General features: G+C 40.7%; 1 protein-coding gene across 7 annotated transcripts in view; it reads right to left on the minus strand.

The window, feature by feature from the left end:
- The window catches only part of AGBL2 (ATP/GTP binding protein like 2), a 43557-nt gene that overhangs the window by 11331 nt on the left and 11362 nt on the right, over window positions 1-20864 (minus strand). For 6 of the 7 annotated variants that reach the window (XM_029209493.1, XM_029209494.1, XM_029209499.1 and 3 more), the window contains exons 6-11: window positions 12930-13037; window positions 7738-7891; window positions 5140-5922; window positions 3208-3364; window positions 1032-1158; window positions 390-490 (exon numbers count right to left, since the gene is read on the minus strand). In XM_029209493.1, the coding sequence (XP_029065326.1) occupies window positions 390-490; window positions 1032-1158; window positions 3208-3364; window positions 5140-5922; window positions 7738-7891; window positions 12930-13037 (1430 nt within the window). Of the gene's footprint in view, window positions 1-389; window positions 491-1031; window positions 1159-3207; window positions 3365-5139; window positions 5923-7737; window positions 7892-12611; window positions 12698-12929; window positions 13038-20864 lie in introns of those variants that run through there. The other variant, XM_029209498.1, reaches the window with a different exon arrangement.

The raw sequence follows: 20864 nt of genomic DNA on the forward strand, positions 1-20864 counted from the left end.
AACTGAGGCAAGACCTCAGGGAGGCCACAGGGGAGGTTGGCAAGTGCTTGAAGGACAGGGATAGTTTTGGAGAAGAGAAAGGACACCTGATTTTCTGAAATAGGAGGAAGGGAAGTAAGAATTGGTGCTGCCACAGCTAAGCATAGAAGTGAGGGAGAGGTGTGCTGAACGGAAGCTGGCACCATGGCCTCTGTTCTTGGGGAAGTATGAGGTCTTATTGTTTGCTGAGACTGCAGGCTGGGGGCTTTCTTATTTTCTTTGACTAGAAAAACTTCAGAAAAATATTAAGAGGAAAATAAAGATTGCCTGTAATCCCACTGGGCTGACTTTGGACCCATGTGAAAACGATCACAGTAACATCACCATATTTCTCGAAACCCCATTTTTACCTTGGTTCTGTCAGGGTCACAGAAATCCAGAAGGGTGTCACAGACATGATAACCCAGGGATTTTAGATCCTCAGGGGTAAAGTGAGTGTCTCTCTTATTGCCTGCGGAAAAAATCCATAACACTTCTTATTAAATCTTAATGAGCAAATGCAAATCTAATTTATGAATATCTCGTTAGAAACACCACCTATGATTCTAGAATATTACGCTTCTGGACAGGGTCTCTCTCCTTCTAGTTTTAGTTTGATTCAGGAGAATCTCTGACAATGAACAAGTTTACAATCATGATGGCTACAGTTACTGAGGCTTTACTCTGTGGTAGGCACTATGTCAAGTGCTTTACATGCACTGCCTCATTAAGTAGTGCCTGTAATGCAGGTACTATTATTATTGCCAGTAAACGGAAATTCAAACCCAGACCTGCCTGATTTCCAGGGCCTGAGCAACGACTATGCCATACTGCCCCATCAGGTATTACGTTTCACACTCATATTTTGGGTTCTCAAATTTAACATTAAGGCACAGACAAGAAAATCTTCTAGGTCAATTATTTCCCCAACATTCAAGGAGATTTCATCTCCCCAGTGCTTTGCTTGGCGTCCCCTTGCCATGCTGGCTTATGATATACAAAAGAGAGCTTACCCAGTGTGGACCCACCAAAGGTAGACTCCATGGTATAGCTGTTTAGGATTCCCATCCGCCACATCACGACTCGTCCTGTTCCTTCTTTGCACTTTTGGACTTTAAAATTACAACTATGGAAAGAGAACTAAAGAGAAATCCAAGCCCTCTGTTAATTATAAATTGGCAAACGTTAAGATGTCTAAAATTCACTAATATGAATTAAAAAAATGGTTCCCTTGGGTTCTGTATGTTACTTCCTAACGTATGTTCCATAACATACTAATTCTAAGAGATGTTACTAGATGTAACAGAGGAAAAAAATGAGTTCTGTTGGTCAGGGAGAAGAAGGTTTAACAAGACCAAACAGGCCTCCTCTGCGGGACTTCTCAGAGCATTTAATATGTTGTTGTGAACGCTGACCCTCCAAAGGGGAGAGAGTATATTCTGATTTTCATTGCTCATGAACCCTTCCTTTCCTTCGCCACCTTCCCCAGGGACATTTTGCAGGACTAGGGTTCCTTGAGGGCCTGTTTGGGAATGCTGGCTTACTTTAGCATTCAAGGCACTAGCCAGCCTTTCTAAGGTTTATTTTCTACCCCTCCCCAACTTGAACCCTTGGGTCTAGCTGCATTTGCCCTCTTTCTATGAGCTGTGTGTGCCCCACCCCTACAGCCTCTGCCTAGAGCTCTTCTGCTGCTCATCACTAACGTTTCTGGCTTGGAGTTCAATATCCTCCACTGTCTTTCATGACCGCCCCAATTCTCTTTCCTCACTTGGAGTCTGTAAACATATACTTTGCAACTATCCCAACCTATCCTGTCCTGCTGAAAATGCTTTAGAGTTGGAAGGCGTCTCACTACCAGTGATTTCTGAATTGTGCTCTCTGAAATCCAGAGGTTCTACCGAGGAGCCCCAGGGCGCTCCTGCTGCAAGAACTGAGGAGGACACAGGATGGCAGGGTGCTGAGCCCTCCCTCCGCCCACTTCAACTAGCGCAGCGCTGCTTTTCATTGTTTTAAACGCTAGGTTCCGGATGGGATTTCATGTGAAGAAAAGAGATTCCTGGAAAAAACAGGAAGATTGAAAAAAGAAAAGGAAAAAGAAAGGAAAGAAGGGAGGGAGGGATAAAGGGCAGAAGGAAAAAAGGCTTCCTTTTTCTTTCTTCTTTGTTTTTACAGATAAGAGTAGCAGAGACAAAATATTTGTCCTATATCTTTATGTGAGAAAATTTACACTGTCATTTAAATACTTTTCTGAATCCAGCCTTCTTCTTTCTTCTTTCCAATGACAGTTACTTTTTGTGAATTTATTTATGATGTTGAAAACCACCTTCTAAATCAATGCAGATACAACTGTCACAGAGCTGTTACTCAGCCAACTATTAAAGACTTTTAAGTTGTTTTTATTAGCCCTTTAATATCTTGCAGTTATTTGTGATCTTGTATTACATAAACGTTTCTGTGGAGGCTCATATAATATTAGCATTTTGCTATTAGCAATATTAGCATTTGTCCTTCAGTCCCTTCTTCCACTGCCAAACACAGGATGAAAGATGATAGAGAATTCTACCTACTAACAGTTTGAACCTGTGCCTAGAGCAATTAAAAAAATCATCTTTATTGAGATATAATTCACATACCGTAAAATCCACACATTTAAAGCACACAATTCAGTGATTTAAAGATATACAGAGTTGTGCGACCATTACCACAACCTAAGTTTAGAACATTTTCATCACCCCGAAAAGAAACCCAGTACCCCTCATTAGCAGTCACTCCCCATGCCATCCTCCCCACATCGGCCCTAGGCAATCATTAACCCACTTTCTGTCTCTATAGATTTGCCTCTTCTGAACATTTCATAGAATGGAATCATATATGTGGCTTTTTGTGTCTAGCTTCTTTTACTTAGCATAATGTTTTCAAGGTTCATCCGTGTCCTAGCATACCAGTACTTAATTCTTCTTACTGCCAAATAACATTCCATTGTGTGGATATACTACATTTTACTTATCTTTTCATCGGACACAGAGTAATTCTTAAAGCCACACGTTTCTAAATTCTTGAAGTCCAGGTAGCTGGGATTTACCCAAGATAATGGAGAGATAAAAGTGGCAAATCAAACACTGCATATAGGAAGCAATGAGTTATCCTTCCCCCTTAGTCAATGGACAGAAAATTACCTTACATGCTTACCTTATCTGGTGCATTTTTGCTTAACATTAAAGGAAAGACTCGCTCGTGAAGCCAGAACTTGTGATCATTGTTATTACAGCCATACAGGAAGATATTACTCTTACGGCTGTGGCCGTGGAAATCACAATACAAGAGAACCTCCCTTTCTTCAAGAAGTCTGTTGGGGGTGGGGGAGGCAAACAAAGAACTCAATGGATATACGGGGCATGAGCATGATCAAGGATCCTTTGGAGTCTCTTCCTTAAGGATGTCTGTTGATACTTTCCCCCCTAAGAAAATTTCAGCCCCTAATGACCTTCAAAGGACCCTATGCCCAACCTCAGCCCCTGCTGGAAACATGTCACCAGCACTCCTTGCCTCTGCCAGCCAGAGGAACTTGATGGAAAAGGGGATGTGGAAAGGGGAGATGGGTAGGCCTTGCATAAGCTGACAAGAAAGAGGAGAAAATCTACTAAAGGAAAGCCCACTCTGGTGCAGAACTGTGGAAAAGAGAGAGAGGTAGAGAGGGGAAAGAACCAAAGAAAGCCTTGGTTTCTGACATTCCAGGGCTAGTTCCTTTAAGACTCAGCTCTTCTTTATTTCCTGATTACCAGGACACCTCCAAACATCTTCTCCATGATGGCGGTGGTGGTAACAATAATGCCCCACATTTACAATGTGCAGGGTACTGTGCTAAATAGATTACATGGATTATCTCATTGAATCCTCACAGTCACCACCCAGCACAGGTATTATCATCCCCGTTCTACAGATAAGAAAGCGGAAGCACAGAGAGGTTAAATCACTTCCAAGGTCACAGAACCACCCAGTAGTAAAACCAGGTCTCAAACCCAGGCCTGCCTGACTCCAATATATGTTCTTAGCCATTTTGCCTACCAACCCAACACAACTCTCAGCCATTCACACAGATATGGTGAGAAGGTGCGTGCGTTCACATATTCGTATCTGCTGCAGTTGCATGCCCAGCGAAATGGAAGCTCCCTTAAGGCGGGTGCTATTCTATCATAGGCTTCAACTGCTTTTATATATGCTTGGAAAATGCAGATTGATTTATTATTCTTTTTTTTTTTAAAAAAAATAAATTTATTTATTTAATTTTGGCTGCATTGGGTCTTTGTTGCTGCACGCGGGCTTTTCTAGTTGTGGCGAGCGGGGGCTGCTCTTTGTTGCGGTGATCAGGCTTCTCACTGCAGTGGCTTCTCTTGTGGAGCACGGGCTCTAGGCACATGGGCTTCAGTAGTTGTGGCTCACGGGCTCTAGAGCGCAGGCTCAGTAGTTGTGCCCCACGGCATGTGGGATCTTCCCGGACCAGGGCTCGAACCCGTGTCCCCTGCATTGGCAGGCGGACTCCCAACCACTGAGCCACCAGGGAAGTCCCATTATTATTCATTCTTCATAAGAGGCAATATAAGATGGTAATAAGGCATTCAGACTCTGCAACCAGAGAACTAGCTCTATGACTTTGGGCAAGTTTCTTAAACTTTCTGGGCCTTAATTTCCTCATCATATACAAGATGGGGATATTGATTGTGCCTACCTCACAGGGTGAATGTGAAGATTAAACGGGTCATGTGTAATACTGCCTGTCGTACATAAGCACTCACTAATTGTTAGGTGCTACTATTATTATTACTGTTACACAAGTCTCATCATGAAGTCTCATCATCAAGAACTCCTTGACTTTTGACCTTTTCCATTCAATCATTTCACTTAGAAGTGAAATGCTTCTAGCTGAAATCTCGCATGTTCAGTTTCAACCCAAAGCTAAAACATGATTTAAAGTTTGAAAATGAACAAACCCAAGTGGCTGCAAACAGAACGTTGAAGACTGTCCACAAAGCTATACCCGATTCCTGTGCCATGAGAAGAGATCTCATGCCATCGGATAGTGCTCACAGCATTCAGAGTAAGACCAATAGATAAAGGCCTCACCTCTTGATCATGTTCCTGGTGTGCCAGATACAAGGAAAAGACTCCTTCAGAATAGTTTTATAATGCCTGTTCAAGTCCCTTCCAGCCAATGAACAACGATAATTCCCCACGATCACTCCGTCTGGATTTAACATGGGAACCACTTTGAAGATAAAGATATCTCTGAGGAGCTGGGCATCTGGGGAGTTGCTAAGGATGAAGTCCAAAAAGCCTTTCATAATCCAAGAGCCATTACTTTCCCCAGGGTGCACTCTGGCAGTCAAGACCACAGCTTTCTTTGCAGCTGCCTCTTGAGGGGTCCGGGCTGGGTTGGTGATGGTGAGCAGGTAGACGATGTTTCCTGCAAGGCTCCTGCATAAAGTTCGGAGTTTGCAGAACTGAGATTGGACGGGGCTGTTTGCCACTGACAGGAGGAAGCACTGCAAGTCAGTGTACGTATATGGGTAGAAGTGTGCAAAGAAGCAAGTGTCCTGGTCATGTGGAAACTGAATGGTCCATGTGAGACAGTAAAAGGGCTGCTGCCCATCATCCGTGTTGCTCCTATAGTACCTGATTTCATTTCCTTCTCTCCTCCAGCCAATGCTGTGGGTGCTGGCATCCAATTGGGAATACATGAGTGGCTTCATCCCTATAGTATAAAGGCTCTTGGGTTTCAGGAGGTTGACGATGGTGAAGCGATAGGTGACATCTTTTCTGGTGTTCTGAATTCGAAAATAAAACCACTGAGTGTGCTTATTTGTGTAGAGGTCAGTTCGCAAGGTGAGTTCATACTCATAGGTGTTTCTGTAATAGAGAACACAGAAGAATATCTCTATAACTCCACACGCCCCTCAAAAAACAAACATTGTTTCCCTCTGGTAAAAACAGATCTTATTACAACAGAAAAGCCTGCTACATCACATATTTATTTTCTTATTTCCCTAGTTTTCCAACTCACATATTAGGCTAGCAGGAACTTGGGAAAAGAAAGTTTATTCGGAGTGGGACAGGAAGAATCTCAAAACTTACACTGCTGCACAGCATTTCTGGGAGCACTGTGAGCTTCTTGGTATCTTTTGAGAGTATCCAATAGCAGTTTCTAACCACTTCAACACATTTCTCTTTAACACACTGAACAGTAGTGAAACCAGAGCCCCATGTTGGCTGTTAGCTACATCCTGGACATCATCACTGTAGAGGAGACCTGTAAGCCCTCTGTGCTATTTTTATATCTGATCCTCACTTATTTGAAGATGAGGGGGCATCTCTGGAATGCTTTCACCTTGTTGAACTTGCAGAAGACAAAATACAAATGCCAAAAAGCATGGAAAGATATTCACCCACATGCATAATTAATGAAGTACAAATTAAAATAGGATGCCCTTTCCCCCTCCATCTCATCAACATTCCAGTGCTGCGAACCAGGCACTCTCACACACAGTTGATGGGGACTGAAATCACACTGGGAGGGCAAGTGGGCAAAAACTAGCAGTACTGAAGTGATCAAACCCTGAACCAACAATTTTATTTCTAGAGTTTATCTCATAAAACCACAAATACTTAAAAATATAAATGCAGGGAATTCCCTGGTGGTCCAGTGGTTAGGACTCTGCACTTCCACTGCAGGGAGCATGGATTCGATCCCTGGTCGGGGAGCTAAGATCCCGCAAGCTGCACAGTGCGACCAAAAAAAAAAAAAATGCCTAAGGGTATTAATTCATTAAGCAAAATATTGTAAACATCTTAATTTCCCATCAGTTGGGGACAAGGTAAATAAGGTATGGAGTATCCATACAATAGGACAATAGGAATATCTGTGATATGGCCATAGAAAAATATTTAAATTTTATTAAGTGGAAAAAAGCAACATGTAAAACAGTATGTATACCACTTTCCTATTTTAAAAAATATATAATTTGTGTATATTACATATTATAGAGAGAGAGAGAGAAAATTAATGCATATACACAAAACTATACACAGTTGCTGCATCCAGGAGGTATGATTATAGAACTGCAACTTTTATGGTATTTTTATTGAGACTGTAAAAAATTAATAACCAGAAACCCAATTAAATAGAGTTGGGAGACCAGAAGAGGGAGCTCTCATGCCCTGCAATGATAGCAGAGCCCAACAGGAAGAAAAAAAGACTCCTTTCCCTTCCTGGCAAGGACTCAGCCAATGAAAAGCCACGGACCCTTTGTTTACTGGAGCCCTCCCAACTTCCTTCTCCTCTCAGTGAAAGTTTCTCCCTCTCTTGTAGTGTGGGACTTGCATGTGGCGTCCCCCGTGGTTGCAGACCCTGAATTGCAGTTCTCTGCCAATCCTGAATAAACGCATCTTTGCTGGAGAAATATCTGACAGTCTGTTTATTTCAGGTCAACAATGCAAATTTCAAACGCGCACTAATTTCTTTTAGAAGTAGAAAAAATAATTTAGATAAATTTTCATTCTGAAAAGTATGAGTCACAATGATTCCATTCTTCTTCATCGTCCTCACAATTACCTCTCATCACTTTTCTCTTTCACAAAAACACTCCTGACCGCTAACATGATTCCTGAAGACACTTCTCAGTCACTTCAGTCATCATCCCTTTGGGAAATTCCTCTGTTACTCACACTCTAGTAGCTTTCTGCAGGTTCCCACTCTCAAACCTTGATTCAAACAGTAGAGTATCATCTTCTGGTCCTTGCAACGTGACTGCCAGTTCCTTGATAATCCCTGGTTTGCCTCCCACTCTGGAACTGGTGAAATAGGAATCTTCGGTGGGCACTGCAGATGAGACAGACATACTCGGTCCAAGTTTCACTCAGAATCCATCTATCCAGCAAATATTAATTGAACCCCTCTGTGTTCAGCACTATTCTAGCTTAAGAACAATGAGTATTTAAATTTTCCATTGTCCTTGCTGAGACTTTTAATTTTTAAAAATGTATATATTTGAAGACCTTTAAGTAGTTTAGAGGACTTCCTTTTGCTACCTGGTTACCCTTGGCAACTCAAATACTGCTTATACCCATTTAAACTCTAATTTAAAAGGATGTTGGCAAAAAATTACATTCTAAGTGGAGCACCGGAAAACATTTGCAATCTTATTCTACAAGAACAAACAAAAAGCCAAATAGCACCTATTTATTAATTTAAAAAGAAGATAAAGGGGGGAAAAAAAAGAGAGAAAATAAAGTACACTCCATGTCATTGTTTGGTATATCATTCCAGATTTAAATATAACAGAAATAGAAGCATGAGAAGAACTGGCACGAGTGCAATTTGTCTAAGAGGGGAAACAAAATATCATAGTAATTAGTGAAAAGAAAAGGTTATGATTGAAACTTTTTCTTTAACATTAAGCTAAAACAAAAAAACATTACACAATTTATATTATTTTATTTAGGAAAATTTAGATTATAATCACAACCTCTTTCTAATCTTTGGAATAACAAAGAATCAATTGTTCATTTTTTTTTTTTTTTTGGTGGGCTTACAATTTTTCAGACAAATTCAGTGAGAATGCCATGTGACATCTTTGATTTTTTGTAGTTACTTTTGCAAAACTCTTTTAGTCCCCACGGTTCTCCCAAGGATTCTCTTTGTACCACACTGTTCTTATCAGTTGTGTCCAGAAGAATCTATTTTGTCATCTTTTGTTGATGTTCTCTTTAACTGTTAACTGATAAAAAATTTCTAGATTCTCAGTTGTCAATGGCTTTGCAGTGGTGCAAGCAATTCTTTAACATTCATCAACTTCATACAATCCTGCATCTCTTGTAAGGATAATTTTACTATTAAAAATATTTATTTATTTATTTGGTTGCACTGGGTCTTAGTTGTGGCAGGCGGATTCCTTAGTTGCAGCTTGTGGGCTCCTTAGTTGTGGCTCACTGGCTCCATAGTTGAGGCACACAGGCTCCTTAGTTGTGGCATGCGAACTCTCAGTTGCGGCATGCACGTGGGATCTAGTTCCCTGACCAGGGATCGAACTCAGCCCCCCTGCACTGGGAGCACGGAGTCTTAACTACTATGCCACCAGGGAAGTCCCAGGATAATTTCAGTTTGCAATTAATTTTTTACTGTACTTGCATTATGTTGTCAGATGTTAACAATATCCACCATCAACAAGTGACTGATACCAGCAAAGATGCTGACCATCGGGCAGGATAGATACGAGAATTAAACAAATAGAAACATGTAGGGGTCTGATTTTATAAGTAGTCAGTTCATTAGTAAGTATATTCACATTATGATGACTTTTGCTTCTATACGCAACCTTGCCACTGTGGAGACTTAGAGAATAAATATTTGGATAATAAATGAAAGCAAAGGAGAAAGCGAGCATAAAAAGGAAGTAAAAACAGAAGCAGCAGCAGGAGTACAAGTAAATCCATTTAAGAGTTGGGGACCCATGTTATTCGATCTCTTCATGGAACCACAATCAAAGTACAGATCAGCAACCAGATGTCATTAATATAGGAATTTCAATATTTTCTTTAGTCTTTAAGGTAACTTAAAAACGATCCAGGGGCTTCCCTGATGGTGCAGTGGTTGGGAATCCACCTGCCAATGCAGGGGATACGGGTTCGAACCCTGGTCCGGGAGGATCCCGCATGCCGTGGAGCAACTAAGCCCATGCGCCACATCTACTGAGCCCGCGAGCCACAGCGACTGAAGCCTGCATGTCTAGGGCTTGTGCTCCGCAACGGGAGAGGCCACCGCAATGAGAAGCCTGCGCACCGCAACAAAGAGTAGCCTCTGCTCACCGCAACTAGAGAAAGCCTGCACACAGCAACGAAGACCCAACAGAGCCAAAAGTAAATAAAATAAAATAAATTTTAAAAAACAAAACAAAAAAAATGATCCAACTCATAGCCCACAGTAACATTTTTCAATAACAAAACCTCTTTCTTATTTTCCCCTCAATAGCCTTACAGCAAGTGGTTGCTCTAGGTCTCCTAAGCTAACAAACTCCCAGATTCTCCCCAGAGCCCCATCTTCTCAGTTTTCTGTTTCTTCATTCCTCCAACAGTGTGGGCTCAACTCTCCTTGATGAATCCAAAGGACAAGAAGATCAAGACAGCTGCCACAAATGTGTAGTAAGAGGACAATAAGGACAATTCACAAAAGCTGCCATATCAGGAGAATGATCTCTCAATCCCAGGGTTTCCTCCTTTGTAGAAATATGTCTGGATAGAACAGATGAAGTGGTGGCGATTCATGGTCATCTGATTTATTGAAAATGACTACAGCAAAGTCAACGAGAGGTGAAACAGGCTTATAATATCCAAGAATTTCTTGAGGTTGCAGGAGCAGTATATCCCCTACTATTTATAACCCAAGTCTACTGACTTATGATCTGAGTTTAAAGTCTCCCAAGCTCCTCCTCAGACATTCCATAAGGTGGAGCTAGGTAGACTATGAGTTGCTTCACCTTTTCTACCTCACCAGCTTTTGCCAAAATAGTAACGAGAGCTCAAAATCAAGGCAACTGGGAGCGGAGCATGTGTAACCACATCTCAGATGGGTCCTCTCTGCTAAAACTGGCTCATTTTATTTTTCTAGTTGTAGGAATGTAAACACATTGCAGTTCCTCCTTCCTATTACAGTTTTTTTCTGTAAAAACCTCCCCTGATTTCACTGACTTAACACATCTCATTTCTACTAATTATACTTGGTACATGTTCCTCCTCCAATAAAATAGATTTCTTTTCTGATCATTACTATCTATTAGCTTACTTCTCTTTAACATGATATATCTTTTCTGCCTTAAAGGTTACTATTACCATCTGTTTCACATCCTCCCCAGCACTTGTTATTGTCTGTATTGCTGTTATAGCTGTTTTAGTGGGCTTGAAGTTGATTCATCCTTTCCATAAATATCCTTTACTAAACGGAGGAAATTCTCCCCTATTTCTAGTTTTCAGAATGTTCTTATCATGAAAGGCCTGATTTTGTCAAATGCTTTTTCTGCATTGATTGAGATGACTGTGTTTTTTTTTCCCCTTTGTTCTATTAATGTGGTGTGTCACATCAATTTTCTTATGTTGAACCACCCTTGGATTCCTGGAACAAATCTCCCTTGCTCATGGTATATAATCCTTTCCATATGCTGTTGAATTTGGTTTGCTGGTATTTGGTTGAGGATTTTTGCATTTATGTTCATGAGGAACACCAATCTATAGTTTTCTTGTGATGTCTTTGTCTGGCTTTGAATACTGGCTTCATAAGAAGAGCTGGGAAGTGTTTCCTCCTCCTCCTCTGTTTTCAAAGTTTTGAAGCATTAGTGCTATTTCATCTTTAAATGTTTGGTACAATTCAAACAAATCCTGTTAAGCCATCTGGCCCAGGGACTTCTTTGCAGGAAGATTTAAAATTACTAATTCAATTTCTTTGTCATAATCTGAATTTCTTCCTCAATCAGTTTTGATATGTTTTTCTAGCAATTTCTCCTGTTCATCTATGTTGTTTAATTTGCTGACATAAAGTCATTGATAGCATTACCTTGTAATTGTTTTGATTTCTGTAGAGTTGATGCTTGTGTCCCCTTGCATTCCAGATTTCTATAATTTGTGTCTCCTCTCCTTTTTTCTTGGTTGATCTGGCTAAAGTTCTGTCAATTCTGTTAATGTTTCCAAAGGACCAACTTTTGGTTTGATTTTCTGTATTACTTTTCTATTTCACTGATTTCTGTTTTTGTTTTATTTTGTTTTGTTTTTGCAGTACACGGGCCTCTCACTGCTGTGGCCTCTCCCGTTGCGGAGCACAGGCTCCGGACGCACAGGCTCAGCGCCATGGCCCATGGGCCCAGCCAATCCGCGGCACGTGGGATCCTCCCGGACCGGGGCACGAACCCGTGTCCCCTGCATCGGTAGGCGGACTCTCAACCACTGCACCACCAGGGAAGCCCTGATTTCTGTTTTTATCTTTATTATTTCCTTCCTTCTGCTCACTTTGGATGTAGTTTGCTCTTATTTTTCTAACTTATTAAGGTGGAAGCTTATGTAATTGATTTGAGATCTTTCTTCCTTTTAAATACAGGCATTTAAAGCCATAAATTTACCTTGCAGTGCTTTGGCTGCATCTCATAAATTTTGATATGTTGTTTTATTTTCACTCAGTTCAAAATATTTTTGAACTCTTATGATTTCTTTAACCCATGGGTTACTTAGGAATGTGTTGTTCAATTTGCAAATATTTGTAGATTTCCCAGATTTCATTCTGTTGTTGATTTCTAATTTAATTTTACTGTGATCAGACAATATATCTTGTACGACTTCAATCCTTTTAAATGTATTAAGACTCGCTTTACAACCTAGTATATGGTATATCCTGGGGAATTTACCATGTGCCCTTGAAAAGAATGTGTATTTTGTTGTTGGGTACAGTGTCCTGAACAGTTTTATAAAAGACAGGAATTCTACCACTAGGATGCCTGCAAATTAATGCAGGAAACCACAGAGTAAATGACAGTCATATGCACATACTACAAAATACTCACTATGGTTCAGGAGGTGGAGAAAAGAAGAGCAAATTCCCCAAAGATCCAACATCTGATTTTCAGGAAGGGGAATAACAAGGAAGAAGCTACAAAAAGGACTCAGAACTATTAAGAAAACATAATAACATTTTAAAAAAATGATTGAAAATTTAAAACTGATTGGTCATGAATTTCAGGGCTCCCACTCAGGTTGGTCTGGAAAAGACAGTTTCTTTATCACTAAAATATGACTTTTTGAAAATCACTTTTATTATAGAAAATACATTTATTGTAATTTGGTCATGATTAATCACTCACTGTTCAGTGTGATGACAATACCTGAATCTAACTGATAGACAACTGTGCCTTTTTCTTCTCCTACAATTTCTGGTGCCTTTTCATTTCCTGTAGGTTGATAGAAATATTCTGGTTGAGGTGGAACCCACTCTGAAAGAAGACATTAAAAAGTACAAAATAAGAAATAATACAAAAAAAAAAAAGAAATAATACAAAAGGCACTTTATTAGAACTGACATGAAATCATAATAATGATTATTCAAATGGCTAGTAAGGTGGAATCAAACCAAATTCCCACCCTAAGTTTCCAGTGTGTTTGTAAATTAATTATGTCTTGCTTCTTTCTATAAAGACTATGGAGAAATTTTTAACAAAGAGCATATACAACAGAAGTATCAACTTTACTTTTTTAGATTTTTTTGATGTGGACCATTTTAAAAGTCTTTATTGAATTTGTTACAATATTGCTTCTGTTTTATGTTTTTTGGGTTTTTTTGCCACTAGGCATGTGGGATATTAGCTCTCCGACCAGGGATCAAATCCACACCCCCAGCATTGGAAGGTGAAGTCTTAACCACTGGACCGTCAGGGAAGCCCCAGAAGTATAAACTTTAAATAGAAGACCTAAAAATAAGGCAGAAAGGTCAATATAGTTGTTCCATCAACTCTTCAAAATTTGTCCCTGAGCTCCTGGTCAGGAAAATATGCTCAGCTACATATTTTTTATTAATATAGAGGAATAAGTATATCAGTTTCTTCAGAGGAAACAAGGTTTTTTCATTAACACTCAATTCTGAAAGATTTCTCATATGACACTTGGGTGACTTCTCAATATCATTTTAAGTACAGTAGCCAGTGATGAAAGCCAAGGGCATATATAAAGACACAACTTAAATTCAACAGTACATCAAAAGAATCACACACCATGATCAGTGGGATTTACTCCAGGGATGCAAGGATGGTTCAACATTTGCAAATCAGTCAATGTGATACATCACATTAACAAAAGGAAGGATAAAAATCATATGATTATTTCCATACATGAAGAAAAAGCATCTGACAAAATTCAACATCCATTTATGACAAAAAATCTCAACAAAATGGGTATAGAGGGACTACCTCAATATAATAAAAGCCACATATGTCAAGCCCACAGCTAACACCATACTCAACAGTGAAAAGCTGAAAGCTTTTCCTCTAAGATCAGGAACACGACAAGGATGCCTACTCCCACCACTTTATTCAACATAGTACTGGAAGTCCTAGCCAGAGCAATTAGGCAAGAAAAAGAAATAAAAGGTATTCAAATTGGAAAGGAAGAACTAAAACTGCGACTGACATATATTATATACAGAAAACCCTAAAGACTCTATCAAAAAACTGTTGGACCTAATAACAAATTCAGTAAAGTTGCAAAATACAAAATCAATACACAAAAATCGGTGCATTTCTATACACTAATAATGAACTCTCAGAGAGAAATTAAGAAAACATTCCCATTTACCATTGCATCAAAAAGAGTAAAATACCTAGGAATAAATTTAAACAAGAACTATAAGACATTAATGAATGATATTGAAGAAGACACAAATAAATGGAAAGTGCTCAAGGTTGGAAGAACCAATATTATTAAAATGTCCATACTACCCAAAGCAATTTACAGATTCAATGCAGTCCCTATCAAAATTCCAGTGGCATTTTTCACAAAAGTAAAACAAACAATCCCAAATTTTATATGGAACCATTAAAGATCCCCAATAGCCAAAGCAACCTTGACAAAGAAGAACAAAGTTAGAGTCACCATGCTCCCTGATTTCAAACTCTATTACAAAGCTATAGTTATTAAAGCGATATGATATCTGCATAAAAAGATACATAGATCAATGGAACAGAACAGAGAGCCCAGGGAATTCCCTGGTGGTCCAGTGGTTAGGATTCTGTGCTTCCACTGCAGGGGGCACTGGTTTGATCCCTGGTCAGGGAACTAAGATCCCGCATGCCATGTGGCACGGCAAAAATAAAATAAAATAAAATAAAGAATAGAGAACCCAGAAATAAACCCATGCATCTATGGTCAATTAATTTATGACAAAGAAGGCAGGAATATACAATGGGGAAAGGACAGTCTCGCCAATAAATGGTGTTGGGAAAACTGGACAGCCATATGCAAAAGAATAAAACTGGGCCACTATCTTATACCACACACAAAAATTAATTCAAAATGCATTAATGACTTGAATGTAAGACCTGAAACCATAATACTTCTAGAAGAAAACACAGGCAGTAAGCTCCTTGACACAGGTCTTGGTGATGAGTTTTTGAATCTGACTACAAAAGCAAAAGCAACAAAAGTGTAAAAAAGTGGAACTAAATCAAACTAAAAAGCTTCTGCACAGCAAAGTAAACCATCAGCAAAATGAAAAGGCAGCTCTTTATTTTTTTAATTTGGCCATACCACATGGCATGCAGGATCCTAGTTCCCCAACTAGGCATCGAACCCAGGCCCTGGCAGTGAAAGTGAAGAGTCCTAACCACTACACCACCAGGAAATTCCCAAAACGCAACTTTCTGAATGAGAGAAAATATTTGCAAATCATATATCTGATAAGGGGCTAACATCCAAAATATATAAAGAACTCATACAACTTAACAGCAAAAAAACAATCCAGTTGAAAAATGGGGGCTTCCCTGGTGGCGCAGTGGTTAAGAATCTGCCTGCCAATGCAGGGGACACAGGTTTGAGCCCTGGTCCAGGAAGATCCCACATGCTGTGGAGCAACTAAGCCTGTGTGTCACAACTACTGAGCCTGCACTCCAGAGCCTGTGAGCCACAACTACTGAGCCCACGTGCCTAGAGCCTGTGCTCCGCAACAAGAGAAGTCACTGCAATGAGAAGCCCGCACACCACAACAAAGAGTAGCCCCCCGCTCACCGCAACTAGAGAAAGCCCACACACAGCAATGAAGCCCCAATGCAGCCAAACAAACAAACAAAAAACCCAAAAAACCCCACTTCTACAGGGTAGGAACAGATGACCTTAAGACTTCTCAGCTATTGTGCCAACTCATAATGTGCCCCCCAACAATTTCCAAACACCCTAAGGGCAGTTCTGTCCCCAGTTAAGACACTGAGCCAATCCCTGTATCTTCAGTTTCATCTCTTTTCTTTCATGTTGAAGGCTTCATGGTTACCCAAACATGTCTTGTTCTTTTTCTGTTTCCTCTAACTGGAATACTTTGCTTTGATCCTTTCAATTGGATCACTTCTAACTCATCCTTCAGATTTCAGCTTCCGTGTCAACTTCTCTTGGAAACCCTCACTGAACTTCCAGGTTGGGGTTAAGTGTTCCCAGAGGGACCAAGTGCTATGCAATTGCCTGGTTCTATCTTTAACTTCCTCACTAGTCTGTGAGCTCTGAGTGTCTCCATTTGCTCATCACTATATCTCTAATACCAAGCACTATACTTAGCATATGGTAGATGCTTAATGAATATACAATGAATGAATATTATAAGAGGAAAGTGAGAAAATAAGAAACACCCAGTTGTTTATCAGCAGTCTTAAGCAGAGACATGAGTGTTCCAGCAATCATAAAAGTCCCCACTTCTGAAAATCCTTCATAAAATGAAGGCTAAAGATTGTACTTGCATCAAAAACTCAAAGATATGGCCAACAATGTCATAAAAAAAAGTCTCCACCATTCCCACAAGAAACTCCAATCAACTCAAAATATGATTAAAAAATAGTAGGGCTGGGCTTCCCTGGTGGCGCAGTGGTTGGGAGTCCGCCTGCCGATGCAGGGGACACGGGTTCGTGCCCCGGTCTGAGAGGATCCCATGTGCTGTGGAGCGGCTGGGCCCATGAGCCGTGGCCGCTGGGCCTGCGCTGCGGCGGGAGGGGCCACAGCGGTGGGAGGTCCGCGTACCGCAAAAAAAAAAAAAAGAAAAAAAAAATAGTAGGGCTTCCCTGGTGGTGCAGTGGTTGAGAGTCTGCCTGCCGATCCATGGGACACGGGTTCGTGCCCCGGTCCGGGAAGATCCCACATGCCGTGGAGTGGCTGGGCCCGTGAGCCATGGCCGCTGAGCCTGCACGTCCGGAGCCTGTGCTCCGCAACGGGAGAGGCCACAACAGTGAGAGGCCCGCGTACCACAAAAAAAAAAAAAAAAAAAGTAAACGTTTCTGAGAATCTGAAAAAGAATATATATATATGTATATATATATATATATATACATATATATAACACAATCACTGGGCTATACATTTGAAACATGACCTTATAAGTCAATTAAACTTCAATAAAATTTTTTAAAAAATGTTTTCTTCTTAGGACCTGCGCAGAAGGGGAGAGGCAGCACATTGAAAGGAGGGCCTCTGGAGTGTGGAGTTCCAGAGTTTCGAGGGAAAATAAATCTTCAGCTCAGAGAGGTCTAGCACTTTCCTCAGTGACTCATGATCAGCAAGTGGCAGATGGAACCAGGTTTCCTGACTTTCACTGTAGTGGGTCACTGTGTCTGAGAGTGATTAGAAGAAATCAAGCAAGTGAACAAAGAAAATTACCTACTGGGTCAATGAAAACCAACTTCTTTCCTCAAAGGAGTGGTTTATGTTTTGAAAAGTACCTTAGGGGGGAGACCTTCAAGATGGCAGAGGAGTAAGACGTGGAGATCACCTTCCTCCCCACAAATACATAAGAAATATATCTACATGTGGAACAGCTCCTAGAGAACTCCTACTGAAGGCTGGCAGAAGACCTCAGACTTCCCAAAAGCCGTGTGACTGAGAGGGTCTTGGTGCTCTGGCCGGGTGTCAGGCCTGTGCCCCTGAGGTGGGAGAGCCAACTTCAGGACATTGGTCCAGCAGAGACCTCCCAGCTCCATGTAATATCAAATGGCGAAACCTCTCCCAGAGATCTCCATCTCAATGCTAAGATCCAGCTCCACTCAATAACCAGCAAGCTACAGTGCTGGACACCCTATGCCAAACAACTAGCAAGACAGGAACACAACCCCACCCATTACCAGAGAGGCTGCCTAAAATCATAATAAGGTCACAGACACCTCAAAACACACCACCGGATGCAGTCCTGCCCACTAGAAAGACAAGGCCCAGCCTCATCCATCAGAACACAGGCACCAGTCCCCTCCACTAGGAAGCCTACACAACCCACTGAACCAACCTTAGCCACTGGGGGCAGACACCAAAAACAACGGGAACTACAAACCTGCAGCCTGCGAAAAGGAGGCCCCAAACACAGTAAGTTAAGCAGAATGAGAAGACAGAGGAATACACAGCAGATAAAGGAGCAAAGTAAAAACCCAGAGACCAAACAAATGAAGAGGAAATAGGCAGTCTACCTGAAAAAGAATTCAGAGTAATGATAGTAAAGATGATCCAAAATCTTGGAAATACCATGGAGAAAATACAAGAAACGTTTAACAAGGACCTAGAAGAACTAAAGAGCAAACACACAAGGATGAACAACACAATAAATGAAATTAAAATTCTCTAGAAGGAATCAGTAGCAGAATAACTGAGGCAGAAGAACGGATAAGTGACCTGGAAGATAAAATAGTGGAAATAACTACTGTAGAGCAGAATAAAGAAAAAAGAATGAAAAGAATTGAGGACAGTCTTAGAGACCTCTGGGACAACATTAAATGCACCAACATTTGAATGATAGGGGTCCCAGAAGAAGAAGAGAAAAAGAAAGGAACTGAGAAAATATTTCAAGAGTTATAGTTGAAAACTTCCCTAATATGGGAAAGGAAACAGTCAATCAAGTCCAGGAAGCATAGAGAGTCCCATAAAGGATAAATCCAAGGAGAAACACGCCAAGACACATTTTTTTTTTTTTTTTTGCGGTTCAAGGGCCTCTCACTGCTGTGGCCTCTCCCGCTGCGGAGCACAGGCTCCAGACGCGCAGGCCCAGCGGCCATGGCTCACGGGCCCAGCCGCTCCAAGGCACATGGGATCCTCCCAGACCGGGGCACAAAACCGCGTCCCCTGCATCGACAGGCGGACTCTCAACCACTGCGCCACCAGGGAAGCCCCAAGACACATATTAATCAAACTATCAAAAATTAAATACAAAGAAAAATATTAAAAGCAGCAAGGGAAAAACAACAAATAACATACAAGGGAATCCCCATAAGGTTAACAGCTGATCTTTCAGCAGAAGCTCTGCAAGCCAGAAGGGAGTGGCAGGACATACTTAAACTGATGAAGGGGAAAAAACAACAACCAAGATTACTCTACCCAGCAAGGATCTCATTCAGATTTGACAGAGAAATTAAAACCGTTACAGACAAGCAAAAGCTAAGAGAATTCAGCACCACCAAACCAGCTTTACAACAAATGCTAAAGGAACTTCTCTAGGCAGGAAACACAAGACAAGGAAAAGACCTACAATAGCAAACCCAAAACAATTAAGAAAATGGTAATAGGAACATGCATATTGATAATTACCTTAAATGTAAATGGATTAAATTCTCCCACCAAAAACACAGACTGGCTGAATGGATACAAAAACAAGACCCGTATATATGCTGTCTACAAGAGACCCACTTCAGACCTAGGGACACATACAGACTGAAAGTGAGGGGATGGAAAAAGATATTCCATGCAAAAGGAAATCAAAAGAAAGCTGGAGTAAGTAGCAATTCTCATATCAGACAAAACAGACTTTAAAATAAAGAGTATTCCAAGAGACAAAGAAAGACACTACATAATGATCAAGGGATCAATCCAAGAATAAGATACAACAATTGTAAATATTTATGCACCCAACATAGGAGCACCTCAATACATAAGGCAAATGCTAACAGCCATAAAAGGGGAAATCGACAGTAACACAATAATAGTAGAGCACTTTAACACCCCACTTTCACCAATGGACAGATCATCCAAAATGAAAATAAATAAGGAAACACAAGCTTTAAATGATACATTAAACAAGATGGACTCAACTGACATTTATAGGACATTCCACCCAAAAAAAACAGAATACACTTTCTTCTCAAGTGGTCACGGAACACTCTCCAAGCTACATCACATCTTGGGTCACAAATCAAGCCTAGGTAAATTTAAGAAAACTGAAATCGTGGGCTTCCCTGGTGGCGCAGTGGTTGAGAGTCCACCTGCTGATGCAGGGGACACGGGCTCGTGCCCCGGTCTGGGGAGATCCCACGTGCCGCAGAGCGGCTGGGCCCGTGAGCCATGGCCGCTGAGCCTGTGCGTCCGGAGCATGTGCTCCATGACGGGAGAGGCCACAACAGTGAGAGGCCCGCGTACTGCAAAAAAAAAAACAACAAAAAAACTGAAATCGTATCAAGTATCTCTTCCAACCACAATGCTATGAGACTCGATATCAATTACAGGAAAAAAATCTGTAAAACATATAAACACATGGAGGCTAAACAATACACTACTTAATAACCAAGAGATCACTGAAGAAATCAAAGAGGAAATTAAAAAATACCTAGAAACAAATGACAATGAAAACACGACCACTCAAAATCTATGGGATGCAGCAAAAGCAGTTCTAAGAGGGAAGTTTATAGCAATACAATCCTACCTCAAGAAACAAGAAACATCTCAAATAAACAACCTAACCTTACACCTAAAGCAATTAGAGAAAGAAGAACAAAAAACCCCCAAAGTTAGCAGAAGGAAAGAAATCATAAAGTTCAGATCAGAAATAAATGAAAAAGAAATTAAGGAAACGATAGCAAAGATCAATACAACTAAAAGCTGGTTCTTTGAGAAGATAAACAAAACTGATAAACCATTAGCCAGGCTCATCAAGAAAAAACGGGTGAAGGGTCAAATCAATAGAATTAGAAATGAAAAAGGAGAAGTAACAACTGACACAACAGAAATACAAAGGATCATGAGAGATTACTACAAGCAACTATATGCCATAAAATGGACAACCTGGAAGAAATGGACAAATTCTTAGAAAAGCACAACCTTCTGAG

This window comes from Monodon monoceros, unplaced genomic scaffold (assembly GCF_005190385.1).
Source record: "Monodon monoceros isolate NGI ecotype Baffin Bay Population unplaced genomic scaffold, NGI_Narwhal_1 Super_Scaffold_7, whole genome shotgun sequence".
Taxonomy (NCBI): domain Eukaryota; kingdom Metazoa; phylum Chordata; class Mammalia; order Artiodactyla; family Monodontidae; genus Monodon; species Monodon monoceros.